Here is a 23,916-nt window from a genome sequence, read left to right as displayed (position 1 = left end):
GGCTGTGTAGCCTGCTTTGACTGTTCTGAAGGAAACCTGTTCCTATAGTCCTGCAGCATCAACTGCAGGTCAGAAATTAAAGAGGCGGGCATAGCCACCATATCCTGCCCTAAACCAGGTGGACGTAGTCCTTGTGGAACATATTGATGCATCCGTTGGTCACATTGCTCATAGTAATCCTCCGTGTCAGTCTCTTGCAATTTTACATTTAAGTCTGAGGGACTGTAGGCATCCCCAAAATGGCCTTCATTTTCATCATCCTCCTCCGAATTGTCATCCAGAAGCATTGTCGGTAGATGTGTTGAAACTCGTTGTGGAGACGTCATCTCAGGTGTAATTTTCATTCTCTGCAGAGGAAATTCCAGTTTTTTACCCGTCGACGGCCTCGTCAACGGAGCCCTCGTCGACGGTGCGGAGATCGTCGACGGTATTGTCGACGGAGTCGTCGACGGCACAGAAGACCTTGTCGACGGAGTCTTGGTCGTCGTCGTCGGGTTGATCGTCGGCGGTCTCGTAGACGAACTCGTCGTCATCACCATCATTGTCGTTGAAGTAGTTTTCGTCGTCGACGATGCCATCGACAGCAGCTTTCCGTAAACCATAGTCGACGTTGAAGAGGTTATCGTCGACGAACCAGGAACCTTGTACGACGACGAAGTCGTCGCCGATGAAACCACTACCGACGACGAGCCCGTCGACGGAGCCAAGGAAGCAGCGGGAATTTTCACAGAAGTAATCGTCGTCGACGTACCTGATGTTTTTGTCGTCGACGGACGCTGTTTTTTCTCAGGCAGGAGTGCCACTAGAGTGTTTGTCACTAGTCTTTTCCTTTTTGGACGGAGGAGAAGAGATAGAAACCTCCTTTTTGTCCTTAGAGGCTGTAACTAATCCAGCAGCCTGTCCCTGCCTCTCCTTTTCACTTCCGTGAGGAGATTGAAGGGGACTAGTCCTCCCAGACCTATCAGAGATCTTATGAGGGGCCTTAGAAGGGGGCTCAGCTGAAGAAGAACCAGGAGGAGACCTACCCCTCTTCTTGGATCTGTGAGAGGATGCCAGAGATGTCGAATCCTCTTCATCCGATGAGAGAACCTCGTTCCGACTCTTCAGTTTTTGAAGCCAGGTCAAAAGCCGTCCCTCTCTGTCACGAGGTGTCTTAGTAGAGAAGGTTCTACAAATTTTGCAGTCTGTGGCCTTGTGGTCAGGGTATAAGCAATAGATACAGCTTTCATGCTTATCTTCCACAAAAAGACGCTTTTTTCCACAAGACGCACAGGACCTGAATAAGGCCGCCTTCTCCTTGTCAGACATGTCCTGATTGAAGTTGAAAACTTGAAGAATAAACTGTTAGAATGAGAAAAACTGAGCAGAGCTCAGTGGAGACTCCCTAGCACAACGTGCGGTAGAAAAATCTGAGGCTCTGAGCTCTCTCAGGAAGGTTCTAGGGGGTGAGGCTGCTCTGATTGGTCCTGACAAAAGTTTGGTCTCTTTTACACAAAGAGGGTGATAGGATACAAAAGGAGATGAGGCCTAAGCCTATTTTTTCTCTTTTGTTTCTATGATTGTGATACTACCGAGGCTCCCATTCCGAAGACGGGGAATGATACAAAGCATGGGAATCTATGAAAGTTCCAATACTGGGGCAATCTGGACACTAGGAGAGTCAATCTACCCTTGAGCACCAAAATGCTCTTGTTACCTCACCCACGGGCTGCGGGTGCATAGGTGCGAAGTCGTGTCGGGTTTCTGCGTTGAAGTCTATGGAACCTGAAAGGAAAGATGCTGCAGGCGACCAGGAGGAAGATGTCCGGTGTGATCCAAGGTTGGATCAGGAATGCTGAAGACCTGAAAGCAGAGGGGACAATGTTCAAAGCCACTAGACAGTGACTGGAGTGGATCCAGGAATGAACCGGATGCTGTCGTTGCGATCAGGTGAAGAGTGGACGCTTGACTCTGCAGCCACGTGGACCAGAGGTGTCTTCGACGACCAGGATGGAGACACGAGCTGTCCCACGCAGGCTCTCGCTGTCGGCGGTGTTGGTTTCGGATGCGGCGTCAACAGGCCTTGGCAAAGGCAACCCACGCGGTGAGTGGAAAAGGCGTCTGGTGCGGACCAGGAGGGTCCGGGGTGCTTCTCCATTGCAGGGAAGCAAGGGCCAGTCTGGAGCAACCAGACCAGTGGTGTTGATGTCGTGGATCATCGTCTAGGAGGCCACTAGCCAGCCGGCAAATGACCAGACAACGTGTCGAGCAGCAAACAGGCAGAAGGGCCCCACGCAGATCTCGTGGATGCTGGAGGGCTGGTCTTCGGTGCAGGAGCTGCTCGGGCTGGAGCTTCTCAGTCCCCAAAGCACTTCGTCGAGGATACCTCAGAAGTTGTGCTGGAAGCGAAGTGCAGTTTCTCCAAGATGGCCGGTCCCACGTGTCTCGTCGCACCCACAGATCTCAGCTGTGCTGCAGATGTGAGTTGAGGTCGGAGAGGTCTGGGAATCCGGGTCTCATCGGGCTCTGAAGTCTGGATCCACTCGGGAAGACGACAAAGTGAACCCCTGGAACGCTTGATGGTGCCTGCTTGTGCTGGGTGGACACTCCTTGCCCACAAGGGAGATTTCTTCAGTCTTCTGTGGAGCACAACGTCGAAGTACAGAGTTTCTTCTTGTAGAGTTTCAAATCAGGATAATCTAATTTGGAATGGGACCAGCTCCTACCTTTATTCTCCTAAAGGGGGCTGTACTATGACTAGGTCCCTCCTATGGGTGGAACCAGGAAGGGGGGGTGGTTACACCCCCTATCCTTTGTCCGGTTTCGTGCCAGAGCTGGGGCTGGAGTGCCCCAGCAATTGGTTTGAACTGGTATATGCACAGGGCACCTTGTGTGCCCCAGGCATGTCTCATTCCTTTCAGGCCTGTCCTACCTAATACACAAAAACCTGTCTGGGGTGGTGCTAGCACCTCCCAAGGCAGGAAACCCATTGTCCAAGCCTCCCTCGCTGGAAGGATTCCCAGCAGCAGGAGGTCAGACTTGTGTCTGTGGTGGCAGCATTCATTTTGTGATGCCGAGGCTCGAGTTAACTTTAACCGGGGTTCACAGTCACATACATGTTGTGTCCCTCTAGAAGGGTGGAATGCTACCCCCGTCGCCAGAACTGGCGAGGGGGTAGTATTCCAAATCGTTTGACACCTTACTCGACATGTTTTGATAATGCTATGCCAAAGTTAGCAATAACCGCGAGGTTATAATGCACTTAAGAGTATATGGTATAGCGTTATCACGGAAACAGCTAAAGGACTTGGTTCCGAAAGCTGCAGACAGCTCATGCCAGAGCACTATATCACATAATTCCAAGCACTCTGCCTCCGGGATTGTTAAGGCCTGCCATAGGAGTGAATTATAGGAGTATATGTGTCCATTTTAGGTTTAGATATAGGTATACTATATCTAAAGCAAAGGGTGATTACACCACCTTGTCCCAGCTGATTGATCAGCCAGTTGTGTCAGATTTGGATGGCCAGCCAGGGGTGGCATAATACATGCTGCAGCCCCTGGTAGGCCTTGGGTTCCCTTATGCCCTGGGTACCTATGGTACACTGTACAAGGACTTACAAGAGTGACCCAATACCAATTGGTAAATGCACCTAAAGTACATGGATGTCAATTTAGAGAGAGAACAGCTAGGCTGTGGGTCTGATTAGCAGGCCCACAGCCAGGGAAAGTCGTAAACCAGTGAAGCAAAAAGCAAAAATCTGGGGTGACCATAGGATTGCAGACCCTACTCTCCTACATCGAGCACTTCAAAAGGTTTAGACTACACTTGTGATTTAAACAGGATTCTTTTGTTTTTCTGATCCTTGTGAATAATCGGAGCATATCAGGAGATATATAAAAAATAATAATAACTTCTGCATTAAGGGAACATTAAGACTCAATGAAAATAACGAGATAAGACAAAAAGCAAAGAGAGACAATACTCATTGAAGACCTGTAAAAAGTTGCATGGTTGGTCCAGCAGTTCATAAATAAGAAACCATTTTTATTATTCTGTGAAAGAACAGCAATGCTACATAACTCACGGATGGGTTTAAAGGTTATTTTAAAGGTTATTTCAACTACACTGTGACACTTGACTATTGGGCAAGGCTTAATTATTTTGCCTTTCTGTTTTGTAGTAATCCACATTTACCAGCTGTCGAATTAACAGTAGGGATTGACAGGTGAATATTATTCTACATGTGAATTAAACTAGAAAATCTAGAAGGGTAGTCATTGAGTTTAACATATTTTGAATATCTCTTTCAGATCTCCTTCCGCGTTACTCCCTCCCACCTTCCTTTACCCCACCTGGCTATTCTAATACTCTAATACACGACATTCTCGAGTTGGAGCTGCCTGAAGGTGGTCCCTTCTGTCATCGAACAAGCTCTGAGGAATCGACGCCCTGACAGTATACCTCTCAGGCAATGGCCAGTACCTTCTCTTTGATTGAATAAACCTGAAAAAACACAGTTAAAGTCTGTAGCATTTCCCTGACTTTGATGGCATAAGGAGGCCCACAATGGACCCAGACTATTGTGAGAAAATCTGGTACTATAGTTTTTTCCTCTGGTAATATCCATGTTCTCCTTTTGATAGTCAGAATCTGCTTAAGTAAATAATGAAACACCCATTTGTGCGGGCGTCCAGAATTCCACAGTATGATGTTAATGTTATTGGTACTTGTAGAGCGCTAACTGCTACCCGAAGGTGTCCCGGCGCTGGGTGTAGGCCTACTGCAGACTATAAGCGTGTGGGGAATTGAACCAGATTAGTTAGATAACAATTATGTTTTCAGTGCTTTCCTGAAGGCCAACAGATTGGTCAAATTTCTCAAAGATGGTGGAAGATCATTCCATGATTTGGCCATATTAGTTATAAAGCGTCTGCCGCCCCAATTGGCTTTTTTTTACCCAAGAAACATTCACGAGATTTGCGTCCAATGACCGCAGTGATCTTTTTGGTATATACCAGTGGAGTGAGTGTTTTAAGAGTTCGGGTCTAGTTCCCTGGAGGTCTTTAAAAACCAGACAAAGAGACTTAAATTGGGCCTGTTCCCTGATTGGCAGCCAATTGAGGTTTTTTAGTTTGGCTGAGATTGACTTATACTTTGGTGTGTCAGTCAGGAGTCTGGCTGCTGCGTTCTGCAGAATCTGTAGTTTATTCATCAATCCTTTATGAATCATAAGATAAAGGCTTAAAGGCTGTTGCAATAATCTAATCTGGACAATATTAGTGCTATAAGAACTGTTTATTGTGCGTCTTTCGGAATCACCCAAGCCCTCAAGGGTATTTTGGGTTGCTCACTTTTTGTTGATCTTTCGGAAGAAGTGGCATTTTGTTTTTCAAGATTTAAGGATATACGATGTTGATGAAGCCACTGTATTAACCTTGTCCCTACAACTTAAAATATCGTCTATCCCTACTCCAAGATTCTTCACCTTCCTGCTAGGAGTGGGTAGAGGACCCAAAGCCTCTGTCCAACATTCAGGAGTCCAAAAATTGAGTTGTTGCCAAACAACACAACCTCCGTTTTGCCAGAGTTGAGTTTCAGGCAATTTTGGGCCATCCACACCCCTGCAGCTTTCATGCAGTCCTGCAACCTTGACACAGTTTCATGAATCTCTTCTGGTACTAAAGACACCATAATTTGGGTGTCATGAGTGTTGGAAGTCAAAGTGAACCCAAAGGATTCATTTAGGGGGGCCAGCGACGACGCATACACATTGAAAAGTGTTGGGCTCAGTGACGACCCTGGCGGCACACCACAGGGTAGAGAGAAAGATTCAGCTTCAAATTCATCCAGGGCTACCATTTGCATTCTATCAGAGAGAAAAGATTTAAGAACATTCCAGGCAATGCCCTTGACTCCTATCTCCTCCAATCGGTGCATCAGCAAAGCATTAAGGACCGTATCAAATGCTGAAGATAAGTCTAACATGATCAGTACGGCCTTCCCCCCTTGGTCCAGAATGGTCCTGATCTCTTCTGTGCACTTAAGGAGCACCGTTTCCATACTATGGCCCTCTCTAAACCCATCCTGAGTTGGGTTAAGGGACTGGGAGTCCTGCAGACATTTATTAATTTGAGCATTCATATTTCTTGATGAGTGGTAATCTGGATATTGGTCTAAAACTGTTTGGATCATTAGCGTCCGGGCTGGGTTTCTTCAGGAGGGGCAAAATTGATGCATTTTCTAATCTTTGGGAAAGTATCCTTCTAAATACATTGTATTGATAATGGAAGTCAGTTTCCGTGAAACTGGTTCTGCCGCTAGTTTTACTACCGAACTCGGACATGGATCATAGGGGGAATCTGATTTCACTTTCTCTAAAAGATGGTAGGTGTATGATTCTATTAGGATGGCAAAACTGTCTAATCATGGGGCTCGAGATTTGATTTCTTCTGATCTGTTGCAAAATTGGTGCTTATTTTGGATGGAGAGTCCGAAAATGTTCGAAAAATATTATTAACTTTATCGAAAAAGAATTTGGCAATTTCATTACACAACTCTTGACTAGCTGGAATAGGCACTGCGAGTGGGTGGGCTAAGGAGTTTGCTATTTTAAAAAGCTCTTTAGGTGAGTTTTTGGCCGATTTGATTCTATTAGTAAAATAGTCTTGTTTAGTGCGTTTAAACACCTGTTTATAGTGTGCCAGGAGAACTTTATATTCTTTTTTCTTTTTCCTTGTATCCCTTCCTCCAGTTTCTTTCCAGGAGTGTGCAGGCCAACGTTTGGTCCCTTAGCTCCTTTGAATACCAAGGGGAGGAAGGCTGCTGCCTGGTATGGCTATGGCGTTCTATAGGTGCCTGCTTATTTTCTGCAGTTTCTAACCATTCACTATATGATCTGGTTGCCTCATTCAGATTACTAGGTGTTGGGGTCGTAGTAGAGGTTAACAATTGGTGTAATTCCTCTGCTTCTATCTTGTTCCATGCCCTTTTCTCTGAATATTTTATAGATAATTTTGGAACCTACTGTCCAGCAGAGTGAGCTCAAACGAAACTGCTGGATGGTCTGACCAAACTAACGGAAGGATGCTCATGAAAGATGGATGCAAATTGTTTGAAAAGATACAGTCTAACGTGTGGCCGACCTGATGGATTTCCACCCTTCATTAGATCGAGCAAACTGATGGTATCTGGGTCCGAGGGTGGTTCAAGATGACAATTAAAATCACATAGAATGGTGTAGTAGTTTGTGCTAATCCCTCTCTACAGTATATTGCATGCTTGTATTAAAAATTGTCCTCTTGGGCCCGGAGGCCTATAAATGAGAGCACCTCTAAAAATGCAGTGGTGTGAAAGATTAAAACAAAACTCAAACGCTTCACATTCCTCAATGGCTAAAGGATTAAAGGACGCATTAATAGATTTATGGTAAATGACTGTTAAACCACTCCCTTTCCTCTATGGTCCGTTTAACATGTAACATAGGTATTTCTAAGAACACTTGATGGCAGTGGTACACTACAGCTAGCACCTCTGTGTAAGTTTTGCCCCAAAGTTAAGGAAGTAAAGAGGATATTCTTCAGCGTGCCTTATGTCAAACACTGTGCCACCGACAATGTTATTATGTATGTAAGATACCCACATACAAACAAAATGTTAAAATTTGAATTTGAAAGCAAGCAGCTCTTTTTTCAGACGGGCTTTCCCATTTTGGGATCAGTCAGAAGCTCCTCATTATCAAGTGAGGCGTCCTGCTTTGGCGTTACCCATTCCAGCTTGTGATTTTGAACTTTCCAATATATTACACTGCGTATCTACATTTAGACTCACATGGGGTTCCGTTTACTTAATGGATTAATTTATCAATATTGCTCTGGCCACGGACACCTTTCTTTAAACTGCTGGGCACTCCTGTGTCTCACGTCTGAAAGGGCCTCTGATATTTTACGGACACATTTCATCGTATTGTTTTGACTGGACTTCAGGATACTTTCTCTTCATCAACTTACCTTGAAAAAGTCGTCTCAAGACGAAACACGTGTTGACTGTTCTTGTTTCTGTCTCTATGGGTCAACACTGAAGAAGACTTAAGAATAAAACAATTTTGGCTACATATACAATTGGATCTGTATTAGTATTGTTTATGTAACTGCCAACTCACTGGAGTCACTTTTGCCACTAGATTGTGTAACAGAGGTAGTCTGGGGGTGTGGCCTTCTCTAAATCTGGTCCGAACGCCTGATCCGTCCATGTCTCGTGATAAATGCAACATGTAATTTTTCATCTTCAATGAGAGAGGCAATTTCTAAGCTATAATTGCACATTTCCGAACATGAAGGGAAGCACCCGTTTCAATTGATATTAGCTTAAGTCTGATATTGGCTGAAACAGAAGCACTGGTAGCCTAGTTTTGCACCTTGAACAGGTCGTTAGAACCTGAGGTGGCAAAACGTCAAGATGAATGTCACAACAATTATAGGTTGAAGTGATAGAATTAAGCTTTTTCAATTCATTACTAGAATACAGTGTAATTTTGACCATACCTGAGGGAATTATTGCAGGGGAGCTGGTGCTGAGCGCGGAAAGAGCGTGGACGGGCTTGCCTTTGGCGTGCTGGTGGCATGCTCGCACCAGCGTCTGTTTAAGTAATGTCAGGGGCATGAGACCTAGCCCGCTGACCTTCCTACCACCAAAATGTCTACCCCAGTGTCGGAATTCTCGCTAACACCTTGCGGTACACTTCTTACTGAGAACAGAGTAAGTGCAAGGTGCACAATATTAAAACATTTAAAAGCGGTTTCAAAATGCAGCAGTGTAGATAATGTGCAAATAACAGCAATTTAAGAATGAGGACAGCAATTAAGAATGAGTACAGTGTAGATCTCTACCGGCTCAAGCCTCAGGAGGACTTCACAGTGCGCGCTCACACCAGTGTCTGTTTAAGTAATGTCAGGGGCATGAGACCTAGCCAGCTGACCTTCCTGCCACCAAAATGTCTGCCCCAGTGTCAGAAATCCCGCGAGCACCCTGCGGTAGACTTCTTGCTGAGAACAGAATAAGTTTAAAGTGTGCATTATTAAAACATTTAAAAGCGGTTTTAAAATGCAGCAGCATAGATAATGTGCAAATAACAGCAATTTAAGAACAAGGACAGCAATTAAGAACGAGTACAGTGCAGGTCTCCCCCGGCTCAAGCCTCAGGAGGACTTCACAGCGTGCGCTCGAGCCAGCGTCTGTTTAAATAATGCCAGGGGCATGAGACATAGCCAATGTGCAAATAACAGCAATTTAAGTACTAGGACAGCAATTAAGAACAAGTAATGTCAGGGGCATGAGACCTAGCCCGCTGACCTTCCTACCACCAAAATGTCTGCCCCAGTGTCGGAAGTCCCGCGAGCACCCTGCGGTAGACTTCTTGTAGAGAACAGAGTAAGTGCAAAGTGCGCAATATTGAAACATTTAAAAGAAGTTTTAAAATGCAGCAGCGTAGATAATGTGCAAATAAAAGCAATTTAAGAATGAGGACAGCAATTAATGGAGCTTTCAGTGTGTGGGCCTGTCTCTGTGCGTTCAGATCCCTCTTGAACTCCAACAATATGAATATTTCAACATCTGGATCTATTTTTAACTCCTCACCTTCTCATTCCAGAGTTTTTAGTTTACTTTCTTGATAGGCAGTTTCCAAATTAGTGGTAACTTAAAGCCTAGTCATTTGTTCCATGACTCACCTATATACTTCGGATAGTGTCCCAGTCTTATCTTACAGTTCATCCACTTTATCACTCAAGGTATTCAAATTGGCAACATATGTGGTTTGTACTGATTTTATAGCAATCATTTTCTTTGGTATAGTATTAAGCATTTTATTTGCAGATGATTCATCCTGTACTTTTTTTGAGGCCCTCTCGGCGGACAGTGTGAATGATTTGTAATTGCAACCTCCATCCACTTTTTTTTTTTAGGAACTAACTGTAATTTTATTATTACAGCTCAACTCATCATGGTCACTAGCACCTATGGGGTCACTGAATTAACACAAAGCTCAAAATCATCTTCGGGATACAGTTGTCTTTGCGGATAGGATTCATGGCTTATGCTTTTTTACAATCTGGCCCATTTTCTCTAATTTCTATAACTTTGGTTAGCGACATTGTTGCTTTAGTTTACATTAATGGATCCTTTCTCTCCATTTTGGAGGGTTCATGCAACAAACCCGTGGGGCGTGGTAGGAATACTGTCACAGTGAATGAATCAGAGGAAAACTCTTTACTGGATAAAACACGCCAATCACTCAAAATAGTTATACAACAGACTCTGAATTACAGGCCACACAAAAAACCACTATACAGACCAGCTGCTCCTCAGCACAGGTACTGCACAGAAAAGGTATTGTGTGGGATAGCTACTACACAGAAAAACACTCCTCAAAATAGCAAAAACATGCATTTTTTGTGAAGTGTGAAGGGACTTATTTTGCCCCAGCAGTAAACCCTTCATTTGTTTAACCAATTCTTCATTAGATGAGAAAAGCAGATTCAAAACAATAATATGGAGGCATCAACATGGATCACATGATAATGGTGTAATATGCCCAATTATAAATAACGTCAAGAACAACCATCTGAAATCTCAGTGAACTCACAATTAATTAGTTCACACACCCTACAACAGTATGCCAATGGTAATGGTGTATACATATATTATATGAGTAGGTTAAATTGCCTCTATGTTTATCTCCCTATGACGGTCCTGACTTAACCCCGCTGAGAATTTTAATCAACTAGTTCCAAGGGTGTATTCTTTCTACTACAGCTCTTGAGACTCTATGTTAAGGTATATTAATTTAATTTGTTTCAGGGAGCTTGGTGTTCTTAACCCAAACTCTATGTCTTTTTAACCAGTGAATTTAATGGATCTGGTGTCTGTAAGAACTTGAATTAAATAGGCCCTTATTCGTGTGGTGTTCATTTAAAAAGAAGACAGCAACATGCTTGTTAGATGGCATACGATATATGAAGAGTGGCACCAGAAAACAGACAACAACAGCAAAGGATAGTTTGATCTCAGGCCTATAATATTGGTGAGTAGTTAGACAGTAGTCCAGGCAGGTACAAATTGTTGCTGATTGTCTTGAAAGTATGCACTGTCTAAATAGAAGGACTGCTGTCCCACAGACCTGAGGGAGATCTCCCAGAAAATAGACACACTTGTTTCTTATATTTGGTCCATACTCGAGACCCCCCCCCCAACCTGTTTGAAAGAACTTTCTCTCACTACTCACTTTCCTAATGGTTGGTGTGAAACATGGGTTACTTGATATTAAAATCCGCCAATGGTTTACAACAGCTTACATCTCTACCAGCTTCTTTATCAACTGATAGCAATTCTTCCTTGTAGATATGAGACACATGAACTGCGAGTTAGAATTGTTTTGAGGAAAGATCTTCCTAGAGAATTTTTTTTAACTGCCTGTTCTCAATAGTGTCTCATTGTTTGTCTTTTCAAATCACATATTCACTGTATTTTATACATACATCTGTTCCTAGTTTGTTTATTTCACAGCTTTGGATTCAAGGATTAATGTTTAGTCACATTGCCCCAATATTTACTGAGAGTAGCATTTACTTGCATGCAATACATCCTGGTCTTCTATAGGGACATGGCTTGACAATCTGCAAAATCATTAGAGGTATCAATCCTCCCAGAGGCATGTTTGGACTTCCGCACTCTTCGTTGGGAAGGCAACGTTTTGTTATAGTGACTTTACAACTCTGTGAATTTGAAATGTTTGTCATCTTTGTCAGACGTTCTAACAAATTCAAATTTTGCAGAAACCCAAGTTCATGCCACTGAAAACTTTGAAACCCCCGATTTCCAAGGAAATGCTTAAAACAAGGTCCGATGCTGGTTAGTACATAACATCCATTCTCTTTCCAACAATTTCCTCTTTTGATTTCCAATCCATTGCAGGGATGTGGAATTCCTATAGCCCAAAGCCAAGGACATTGTTTGGAGTCACGAGCAACAGGTTTTCAGTGTATTTTGTTCTTGGGACAAGTAGACCCAACCTCCTGCAGCACAAACCCTTTAGTTGCCAGTTTGCAGTACCCCATTATGGATAAGGAAAGGGCACTGTATGCCGTTAAGGTAATATTTTCTTCCATATGGTAATGCTTTTCAAACTTGTATTTATGGTTTACTAATTTGAAAGCTTTTATTATTAGGGTGAGTGCTCTAAGCAAATGTTGTAAGGTCTGACTGCACTACTGGCAGTTGTTCCAGTATAACAATGTGTATACACGTGTTCAAAGGTTAGCAATATGAGGCTATGTATAATGCTCCCAGAATGCTCTCTGACTTGATGCAAATATTTGCAGTAGCTTGAAAGCAAGATTGATGATTCTTTGTTATAAAAATACAACGTTGATAAAAAAAATGTAATCAGGGAAAGAAGCATTTCAGGTACCATTTCTTTGCAGCATCATTTAGTAACGTGTTGATGCATGCTAGTATTTCTGAAAAATATTCATGATGGAAAATCAGTGTATCCAGTTTCAATAATAATATAGGAAACAAAAATAAACAAGCATTGGCAAAGCCAGTAGGTGTGAAATTGGTGGTCAGCTTTTTAATTTTGGCAATCTGTGACTTGTTTTGGCATGGTTTTTGTAAAATCTTATTAGTGTGGGAGCTGCCGGGCCTTCACCCTTATGTCAAACAAAGGCAAGAGCAAACATTGTTTTTTGGTCTCAAAAAGCATACACTGCCACAGTAGTTACTGGCACTGAACAAAACTACTTTGTGTGCCTATATGCTTCTTGTGAAAGTGCAGAATGCTGCCACTCACAGTGAAGCCAGCTGATCCAGAGAGAGAGACAGAATTTTAATAAAGGCAAAAGGTCATGGTCAACGCCATTCCAAATTAGGGGCCCAATTATTAAAGAAAGTCTCAAAGTGCACCCATGGTATATGTCCTTGCATTAAGTGCAACTATATGGCTTTCGTGAATTTCCAAGAATTTACAGAAATACAACAAGAAATAGTACTCCTAGAAAGTATTTGTGAACTGCATTTCAGAATGAGCAAATATGCCTTTGCAGATTTGCTCATGCGAAAATCTGAGTGTTTGCAAGTTCACCTTCCCTCCAACCACTTTTTTTCCCCAAATCTCGAAGAAGGTTTATGTCTGCCATTGTCAGGAGCAAATTTCCAACATTTCCAATATTTCTCAGTATGGGATAAGATTAGAGAAGAGTTTTCGAATACCCTTAAAACATGCAAGTTAGTATGTTAGCACAGACTCAAAAGGGCATTCTAAACCTGGAACTATTGCTTACCACTACCTTCAGCCCCAGTATGTAGATCTGCGGAAACGTGGCAACACAAGGGGTTTGCAAGTATTCAAACACTACTATAGAAGGCGCCCTGGCATACTCAGAGCTATATCAGAGCTCTTATATTGCGATTACTGACATAATTTGTCGCCTCACTACATAGCACCAAAGGGGCAAGTGGATTTTGTTACAGGACCAGTAGATTTACGAAGCAACCTGCCCCTTGAACAAGTAGATATTTTATTAAATTCCACACCCCTTCCATTGTATTTATAAAAGTCCTTTCTTATGATTGCCCACCCTCGTTTCTTTGTGATGGCTTTTCTGTATTTGTCCAAACCATTGGCACTAACTTACTGGGGTGACTTTTGTAATAATCTATCCAAATATTCTGCTACCTTTTCTTTAACATTATCACTGACATCCTTTTTTATCTGTTATGCCTTCACCTACACATATTCTTCGGTCATATGTTAAACTTACGGCCTCATTTACAGCAAGGAAAGTAGTTGGTGAATGCCTAGTCTGTCTTTCTCTTTGTGCCTCTGTCTTACTTTGAGTGTGGGTAATTGAGAGTTCCAGATGGCAGATCACCTCTAGATGTGCGGCTGGAAATCCTCCAGTGTGATTGCGGGGGAGTAGAGTGCAGTGCTGGATGAGGCGCATGATGAGGTTGTACCTTATAAGTGCCCACTGTTGAGTGGAGCAAGGTTTCTGGCACAAGGCTCTTCCTTGCTCTAACAGGCACAAATAGGTAGCACACTTGTCTGTATCGGCCTTAGCGCGGGAAGCCCGGGTAGTGGGATTCATTGAGGGGTTCACTGAAGCAGGAGGAGGTAAAAAGTGATACCACTTGCTGTAGAGATGTATCCTACCTGTAGGGTTGTATGCTGGGGAATGAGGTCTGCTTGTCTGGCTTCTTGTTGTAAAGATTGTTTTATTGAGAAATCAGTAATGTCACTCCTTGTAGAGCTAAATGTGTGTAAATGCTATTATGTCACTTCCTGTGGAGACAAATACTGCACACATACTTCTACAAAAGGATCTCTTTGTTAAAACTGGGAGGCAGTAGGTCCCTAAGTTCAGTGGGAAACAACACCACACAAATACTAATCACTCCTCACCAATGGATCTTAATAATCATGAATGGTCGATGATTTAGACAGGTTGTGGCTCCAGCAGAGTGACAACAACAGTTACCTTCCTTTTCCTCAATGTCAATGAGCTTCATGATGAATTCCTTCATCTGGGAGACACCCTGCTGTATTGTGGGCTGCAAGGGGGCCATCCAGGCTTCCTTAGCCCGGCTGGACTGGTTATCCATGTTTCCAACATTCTGTATTGCCTAGAGAAGAGTAAAACCGCACTTTAAGTTACACAGTTAAACCCTATGTGAGAGCCTTCCATTCAAGTGCTGCTGTGCTTCCCAGTACTGCAATGTGTGTGTTCCATTGTTCAGTGCCATTACACAAGTCTGTAATTGAATAGCACTGGTTATGCCTAGAGTTAGGCTAACAAAAAAAGGAGTAAAATCCTTCTCTCTCCTGAGCCGTCAAACCTGGAATAGACTTCCCATTGGACTACGTCAAATTAAAGTGAGAGGCCTCACAGAAAACAACTCAAGACAAGGCTTTTCATTCTCCAATTCTTTCATCCTCTGAGTCTTTCTTTCTGTTTTAGCGCTGGGACACTCCTTGGAGCAGCCATGCGTTCTAGAAATACTGATATTCATTCATGCACAATAAAATCATAGTGCAACTTACTAACTAAGCACACCTGGTCTAAAGTCCCTGCACTGAAACAACCAGGTAAAGGATCCTCTGCAAAAAGGGAAATTGGTTGCTTAACTGTTCACCACAGATCCTTTGCTCAATAGGCCACAGTTTTAAATTAAATTAAATCCAACTGGCACATGGAAAATGCATAACCTTCAGCCAGATTAAATTAATTGCACTGGTTTGCTCTGAAATGACACTAAATACTGCATTTTGCATTGAATTCCAAACGTGGCATAAAGTACATACTGATCTTTAGAAACACCTTTTATATATTCACTTCAGAAAAGCAAAATTAAAGTGCAATAATGACTGCGAATTAAAACTGAAAAAACCCTGAAATTCAACCGTTATGGTCTGGATCATAATCCATAATTCCCAAACAAAGTGCAACCCATACAGCAAAGGTAATCTTAACCTCATTCTAGATGAAGCATACACAATCACAAATGAGATACATTTTTACATTAACGTTATCACTATGGAATAGAGGAGTACTAATGCTGTTTTATTTAGCGGTCTAACTATATGTTATTTAATTACATTGAGCTTTGAAGTGGTGTTACTTACTTATTGATATGAATATTGTAAAGTGATAGAGCTATAATCCATTGAATGTCAGTGAATATGGGTTTGCAGACTATCTGACAACCCAAATTCAAAAGATTGATCAAATCAGATGTAGAAACAATATTTTAGCAGGTTTTAGATTGAAAAGTTGCATAACAGTTATGCAAGGGGGAGGAAGTCATTGAGGTGTCTGCAAAACTTGCATTTTCATCATTTTTTCTCTAGAAAATTACCGTTAATGGAGAACACCAAAATATTGCCAAAATAGTATCCTCGGACAATAAATGGGTGCAAGAAAGCCGGTGGGGAACATCCAATGGTTAAGCCCTGTATCTAGCACCCCGCACGTCTTAGGGATTGCAGTACTGTTTGCAGACCGTGACCAAAGGCCATGTACAGCTCCCACTACCTTCAGAGGCCATGTGGGCTGCGGTGTTGGGAGCGGATTGAGGGCAAATGCTATTCTGTCTGGGCTCAGGTAACAGGTGCACTGGGTACAGCATACAGAAATGGTTCACACCAGGCAAACTGTGGACACCTTGAGTAGAAACTAAAAGTATATCGTTGTAAAACCTAAAAAGAAATCGTTAATAAATAAATGACTTAATTATAAGGGAACTGGTGACTAACTATTCATACGACAAAATAATGAATGTTGTTACAAACACAGAAATTCACTTAGAAATTTCAGTAAGTAGGGCATTAGTATTACAATCGAGAATGTAATCACAATCTCCTCTCTCCGATACAAAACTGAAACCTTCATCGTAACCCAGCATCCTAGAACTTAGCCTTGCTTTCTGAAGTTTTCAAAGTGGTCATCTGGATTTGACAACACAATGTCCCACTAGTTTTCGATTAGCGTTCCCATCTAGTGGAATTCTCTGCACACTTGTTTATACAGCTAAACCTACCACTGTTCCATACACGTTTTAAAATCAATATGTGTGGTTTGGCTTGCCTGCTCTCCACAATTTAGTTCTTTCTCCGAGTTTTGTTACTGTCTGTTCTTTCTCTCCCTAAGAAATAAGAAATTGAATCAATGTACTTATTGTGCGCTCAACAAAGCTACTTCTGTCATATTTAGGTGCATGACTGCATACTGGAAAGGGTGGATGTAAGTTTGCCTCAACCTGCTCCTTAGCGATCTAATTAGTGGGTACTGCCAAAGCAGTAGGAGGAGGAGGGGATGCTCCAAAAGTGTGTTGTCAGTAGTGATTGATTGTTTATGTGGTTTCTTCCCCAGAAAACGACACTGCAAAACTCATCTTGTACCAACATATCTTCCAGATTGTATGTACCAGACAGTCATACATGTAACTATCATAAAACAGCCCCAAGTTCACTGATACCGTAAGAATGAAAACGTTGAAGGTATAAATTAGTAGAAATTAGATGTACTGTTATTGAATGTATGACGTTACACCACATTCATTTACAATGCATGCCTTTACAACGCAGTTTTTACATCGTAACATCCTTTACAGCGCATTCTTTTATATGGCATGCCAATACATCACATTTTCAGAAACTACCTTTACAAAGCATTCCATTACATCACATTATACCTTTACAACGCATACCATTACAATGCATACCATTTCATCACATTTAAGGTAAGTGTTGGATAGTATAGGGCTAATAATTACTATTGTAGGGGGACATATTCTGGACCCCTTCTTTACCAATCTGGATGAGACTAAAGTTATATCCACTTCCTCGTTAGCGTGGCAGACCATTCTCTGGTGGCCATCCAATGTCCTTTACCCGTGACCCTTTCCACCCCTTCGGTCAGGCGGGTATCTAGGAGGCTTTGGAACAAACTTAGGCTAGAAGACTTTCACCGCCTCCTAGTGGCAGATCCATTGGGCCCACTGAACGACGTGGAAGAGGGCTATGACCATTTCTGCTCTTGGATTGCCAGGGCCCTGGACTCTCTGATCCCTATTGTATCGAGTAAAATCAGTACCAGAGAATCGAGCCCCTGGTATGACAGCGCCCTACGGGCCTTGAAGGGAACTTGTAGGCGGGCCGAAAGAGCATGGCGGAAGACTTATGAGGCTGATTTAAAAGGTGCATATGTTGCTTTCGTCAAAGTCTACCACCGGGCAATCTGTCGAGCCCGTGCGGCATTTTATGCTGCTGAAATTCGCAACAGCTCAAACCCGTCTAAGACCATCTTCAAGGCGGTGAAAGATCTTCTGGCGAAGCGGACTTCCTCTGTGGCTGTGGGATCCACCTCCCACTGTGAGTCCCTTGCTTCTTACTTTCTGGGAAAGGTCCAGGCTATTTACCGGGCCTTCCCCAGTACAGGGATTGACCTGGGAGTCTCTAATGGGGCATTATGCCACCCTACCCTGCTTTCATTTCCCCCACTTCTTCCGGAGGGATTTGACAAACTTGCCCTGCAGGTGAAATCTGGCTCTCCATCGGATCCAGTAAGACCTGCCCTTTTCAGAGATCAGGCCTTTATGGGACGTGCTGTTGTATGTTCCCTAGTCAACCTCTCACTGGATTCGGGTGTGGTACCAACTAAGTGGAAGCAGGCGGTGGTGTCCCCAATTATCAAGAAGCCCACCTTGGACCCCTCGAAGCCCGAAAGCTACCGCCCCATTTCACTGCTACCCTGGCCGGCGAAGATAACGGAGGCTCATGTTAATCTGGCCCTTTCAGAACATCTTGTCCGGACCAATGCCCTTGATCCCACACAAAACGGCTTCCGAGCTGGGCACAGCACGGAGACCGCCCTCCTCGTGATGGTAGAGCATCTACGAGCGGTGTTGGATGCTGGTCAGACGGCGGCGCTGATACTATTAGACCTCAGCGCCGCCTTTGACACGGTCTCTCATAGTATCCTTCTGCACCGGCTCGAGGAGTTTGGCGTTGGGGGCCAGGCTCTGCAGTGGTTCCGCTCCTTTCTTGACAACCGCTCCTTCTGTGTGGCCATCCCTCCTTTCAAGTCCAACTTCCAGCCGCTGGCCATGGGGGTTCCGCAGGGATCCTCGCTGCGCCCCACGTTATTTAACCTGTACGTGAGACCGCTGGCTGAGGTCACCAGGCAGTGGGGCCTGACCTTGGTCTCATATGCTGACGACACACAGCTGGCGGTTACTCTGAGCGGGGATGCGGAACAAGATGCCCCCAGGTTTCAGGGTGGACTGAAGGCGGTGGCCAGCTGGTTGACGGGGAACTGTCTCCAGCTCAATGCCACCAAGACAGAAGTTATGATTGTCGGAAAGAGAGTGGAATTATGGGGTGACCAATGGTGGCCGCCAGAGTTGGGACCAACTCCGACTCCGGTGTCGGAACTGAAAAATCTGGGAGTCTGGCTGGATGCTGGTCTTACCTTCGTTGGCCACACCAAGAAAACAGCTGCTTGCTGTTTTGGCCTGCTGAGAAGCTTAAGACCTGTCCTCAAATATTTTGACGCCCCAACCAGGCAGCTGGTAATCCAGGCCACTGTCATCTCACGCCTGGATTACGCCAGCTCTCTCTTGGTTGGGGCCAATCAGGCAGAACTCACCCGTCTACAACGGGTACAAAATGCTGCGGCCAGAGCTATTGTTGGCCTGCCCAGATTTTGTTCTGTGTCAAGTGTCCTTCGCTCCTTGCACTGGCTTCCAGTGAGGAAGCGTATCCATTTCAGGGTCCTTTGTTTGACCTTTAAAATCTTGAAAGGTATAGGCCCCCAAATCATGTCCAGCTTTCTGTCCTTGTATGTACCCACGCGCGCCCTTCGCTCTCAAGGCCAGGCCCTTGCTGTGGTCCCTATATTCAGGCTCTGTCGTGCGGGAGGACGCTCTTTTAGCGTTAAAGCTGCGACCGTTTGGAACTCTCTTCCGGTTGAAATCCGCTTGCTAGAGGACCTTACGCTTTTTCGAAAAGCTATTAAAACCTTCCTGTTTTAGCCTGTCATTTTAAAGGTCTTCTGTTTTAGTTCCTGTTATGTTGTGTCCTTCCTTGTCACTGCGCCAGGATGCTCCTTAGCTGGAGCAGCTGTGCGCATAACAAATATCGATAACATAACATAACATAACATATTCTAGCTCCAGTGAGTGCAACAGTAGGGTAAGTGTTGGATAGAGTGGGGGTAAAAACGACTATTCTAACTCCAGTGAGTGCAACAGTAGGGTAAGTGTGGGCTAGTGTAAGGGTACTATGCGTTGTAATGGTATGCATTGTAATGACCTGCGATGTAATACCTGCGTTGTAGTGACATGTGTTGTAATGACATGCGTTGTAGTGACATGCAATGTAATGGCTGCGTTATAATGACATGCTATGTAAAGGATGTTGCGATGTAATGACTGCTATGTAAAGGTAGTGCGATGTAATGACTGCGTTGTAAAGGTTGTTTCCCACTGATATTAATGCAGTTGACCCTTTAGTTGAACAAGGTCCCTGAAGAATCTAATGTTCAAATTATTATGCCCACAGAGAATGTATCTTTCTCCGTTACGTACATTACCTCCCCAGGTAAGTGGAAGGACACAGTTGACTACCTTCGCTAATAGCAGCAAGGTCCGGCTTGTTCGCGCATCTGCATGCTTCTCCCGAAGGTGGAAGAGTTTTGGAGACATGATGGCAGGAGAAAAGAAGCGAAGACAGAGGAAGCTGGTCACTGCAATGAATTTCACGTTCTGCAAAACAAGATATGTGCACATCAATCCTTCAGGGATTTTCGCACCCGGTTCAGACAATGCCATATATACATATATTCTTATATTGCTGCTGCTCGGTTTCTTTGCTTAACTGAAGGTAGAAAAAAAGAGAGGGAGAGAGACGTAGAATGATGAAAACGGTGAGCTAGGTACACAAGGGAAGAGCAGAGAGAACATGAGGAACGTGAACATACAAGAGGGCAAGACAGCAAGGTGGAAATGAGAAAGAAAACCAGAGGGAAGAATGAAACAGTACAGAACAAAATGTGTTTGCTAGAGGATAGATAACACAGGGGATGCCACTATAAGGGAAAGATGGTGTGTACTTTGGAGAGACAACGTCAGTCACAGAAAATAAGAAATAAACATATTGTTTATATGAGACAATTGGTCTACAATAGGACAGCGGGGGATGTCATCGCTGCTTTGTGACATTCTAAGAAAGGAGGCGAGCCCCAAACAGTCACCAAGGGGACCAGCAATCTTGTGATGCACAACTTCTGAGGTCTAAACACATTAAGTCAAGACTAGGACTGTACTGCGCATTATTAACTTTTGATAATTTTCAATTTAGTCCAGTTTTAAATCCCTCCACTTTTACATTGATCTCTCATTCACCAGGGCACAGCAGCATAGGGCAGAATGGCGAGGAGGATTGACTGAAATGTACTTGTAAAGACATTTGATTAGCTTTATTGTACTTAATTTGTACAAAAGTAAATTCCAGGGCTCAACAATTTTCTTAGGGGGGCACTACAGCTTGTCTTCTGCTGGCCATTGTCCCTGCCAGTCCAGTCAAATTCTCGACTAGACATCAAGCTCCTACATAGGTGACAATTTGGACTATGCCAGGTTCCTGGAAGCTATCAGACTGGTCTAGACACACTAGTATTCTTAGCTTTTGATTTACATTCTGTTGTTAAACACTCCGCTGATGCAGTTGCCAATTTGTGTGTTTATGTCTGACATTTGTATATTTCTAGCGTGCCCATGTGTGAAATTTCAATGTCTTATGTGTGACTCTTGAGTGACAATTTACTGTGAGTGAAATAAAGCATCATGTTCATGTAAGGGGTTACCTTTTTCAAAATTTCTTCCTTTTATGCAATCTAGTAATCAAGATTTGGCTTTCCTGAAGTCATTTATGTATTGTCACAAACGTATTTTCCTTTTTTTAACATGACCACCATGTAAACCTTACTATAAGAACAGACACAAGTGAGAGTCTCAACTACTTTTGAAGAAGTCTGCAGTGATCTAAGCACTGTATTTTAATGCAAGGTGACAGGCCTTGGTCCTACCTCTGCAGCACTCCTGATGGATGCAAAGCGGTAAGTTGGAGTTGGAGTAAAAGTGACCTATCTGTTATACTGTTGTTTGGAAAGGTCCCTTGTCTTTATCGGGCAAGGGGTTAATACCACTGCCAAACCTGCTCAGTAGCTCCCTTGTTGCTCTAGTAGTATAGTTTCGGGTAGATCATTGAATGAGAATGAACTTCATCTTTCCAGAGATAAGAGGGGATCCATATCAGTTATCAGAAGCAGCAGCAGAGATAACAAGATGTGCTACAACCCACCACTGGAACCGCTAACAAGACACCCCAAAACCCCAATGGAGGCAGAAAGGATAACATTTGACAATGACTAGGCCACATTGTTGGCAAGGATGTGTCCGTCATGGGTAACATTCTCATCCAGTGCTGCACTTATTGGCAATTGCTTTGGGACTTTTATCCCATTGATGTAATAACATAAAATCCAACTACAAGAACCAAAATGCAAAGCACTCTTTGCTAGAAGGACTAGGCAAATGAATTCCTTAAGTGTGCCAGGGGAACTATACCAATGGAAGGCAAATGACTGTGCCCTTACTAACTGCTCAGCAAGCTGTACCAATTCATGTTATGTGAAAGTCTAAATTGGGCCAGTACTTTGTTGTCAGAAGACTCACACTTTATCAATGTCATATAGAGCCTTGAGGTGGATGTACAGTGTCTATTGGATCAAAATACAGCATCACTAGAGCAACATCAAGAACTTCCTGCTATACATAAGCAAAGGTATTGGCATTGTCAGTGCCTTTTAATGTATATTTCCATGTACATTTTCCCATGTCCTTCCTGAATACTGCTCACCAGTGACTCCTTCTGAACAATTATGGTCCTCAAAATTACTTTCCCACTGAGAAATTGCATGCATTGCCTTAACATAGCTGACAGCATTTTGTTTGCCATGTTAACCACTGTACTATAGGCTGTCTCACTTCTGATGTATTTAGCCTCACTGTAATGCTTGGCAGCTCTAAGTGAGGATTCACTAGCAGATAGTCCAGTGTCTAGAGATTGATTTCAAATTATTTTATCTGTCTTTAAGTTCACTGGTGCCTTTCTTATGAGAACGTTGTGAACCTGTGATGATCTAATTATTCTGCTTTGTGTCACACGTGTTCAATGGACGCTTGCATGCTAAAGTCTATCAAAACTCCATGTTTTGGGGTTGGGAGCGAATTAAGCATTAGGTGCTCACTGTCACCGAGGGGAACCTTTGACACTCAACTTTGGGATTTCATTCACAGATTGCTGCGTAGAAATGTGGTCAGACTTCAAGTAGGTGTGAGACAAACTGACAAAGGTGGGATGAGTCGGTGCACTCACCGTGTGCTTATTTTCAGGAAAATGCTCCTCCACACGCTTGTACAGTTGCCTGAAGGTGGCCCGCACAATAGCTGGACAGTGCTTGACAGATTTTACAATGGCCATGAGGAGGTCGGACAGGTAAGACTGAAGGTGCTGTGTGCTGAGCTGGATGAGTTCGCTTTCAGTCTGGATCCTGTGGAGGCCTGAGCATCTAGTGAGAGATCACAAACATCCTCCAGTAACACAGCGGAGGCAGCGAACAATGACTGTACAAGACGGTCAGACACCATGATAAGCCAAAGCACTCCAAGTTATCCTCTCGATGTGACAAAATATTCAAATCCTATTTTTCATTTTTAACCCCTTGCATGCTCATGACGAGCTCAGCTCGTCATGAGCTACAGTGCTCCGGTGCTCATGACGAGCTGAGCTCGTCATGGCCTTTAGAACGCTCGCACGCTGGGCTAATTCCCCTGCTGTGCTGAGCGTTCTGAAGAAACGGGTGCGGCCGTGACGAGCTCAGCTCGTCATGAGCACAGGAGCACTGTAGCTCATGACAAGCTGAGCTCGTCATGAGCATGGGAGCGCTGCACGCGCCCTCCCCACCCCCCAGCACAGCGGGGGAATGTAGCCAGCAGGGAAGGGGTTAAGGATATACAAAACATTCTACAACAACAAAATACCCAAACTCACAGTAGTCATTGGCAGGGGTGGGGAACAATAGTGCCATGAAGGAATCACTCAGTGACTCATCACTCATAAAAGATAGTCTGGAACATTACAGTAACATTAATTAGATTTCCCACTGGCTCTATGTACACATTTAATAAGAAAAGTTTACAAAATTACCCCTTGGACACCCACCAAGGACACAAACTGAAGATGACTGAACCCTGTGTCAGGGTTCGCTGATAAAGCGGTCAAGAGGAAGAAAGAAACCAGTTCAAAACAACTGCCCCAA

General features: G+C 43.6%; 1 protein-coding gene across 1 annotated transcript in view; it reads right to left on the bottom strand.

The window, feature by feature from the left end:
- The window catches only part of LOC147729873 (ras GTPase-activating protein 4-like), a 625,955-nt gene that overhangs the window by 170,611 nt on the left and 431,428 nt on the right, over positions 1-23,916 (bottom strand). Inside the window, exons 13-15 of the mRNA XM_086954787.1 lie at positions 22,974-23,166; positions 20,162-20,299; positions 14,515-14,659 (exon numbers count right to left, since the gene is read on the bottom strand). Coding sequence (XP_086810913.1) covers positions 14,515-14,659; positions 20,162-20,299; positions 22,974-23,166 — 476 coding nt within the window. The remainder of the gene's footprint in view (positions 1-14,514; positions 14,660-20,161; positions 20,300-22,973; positions 23,167-23,916) is intronic.

The sequence above is a fragment of the Lissotriton vulgaris genome, chromosome 2_1, assembly GCF_964263255.1.
Source record: "Lissotriton vulgaris chromosome 2_1, aLisVul1.2, whole genome shotgun sequence".
NCBI lineage: Eukaryota > Metazoa > Chordata > Amphibia > Caudata > Salamandridae > Lissotriton > Lissotriton vulgaris.
Note: the sequence above shows the minus strand (reverse complement) of the source record. Positions and strands in the feature narration are given on the sequence as shown.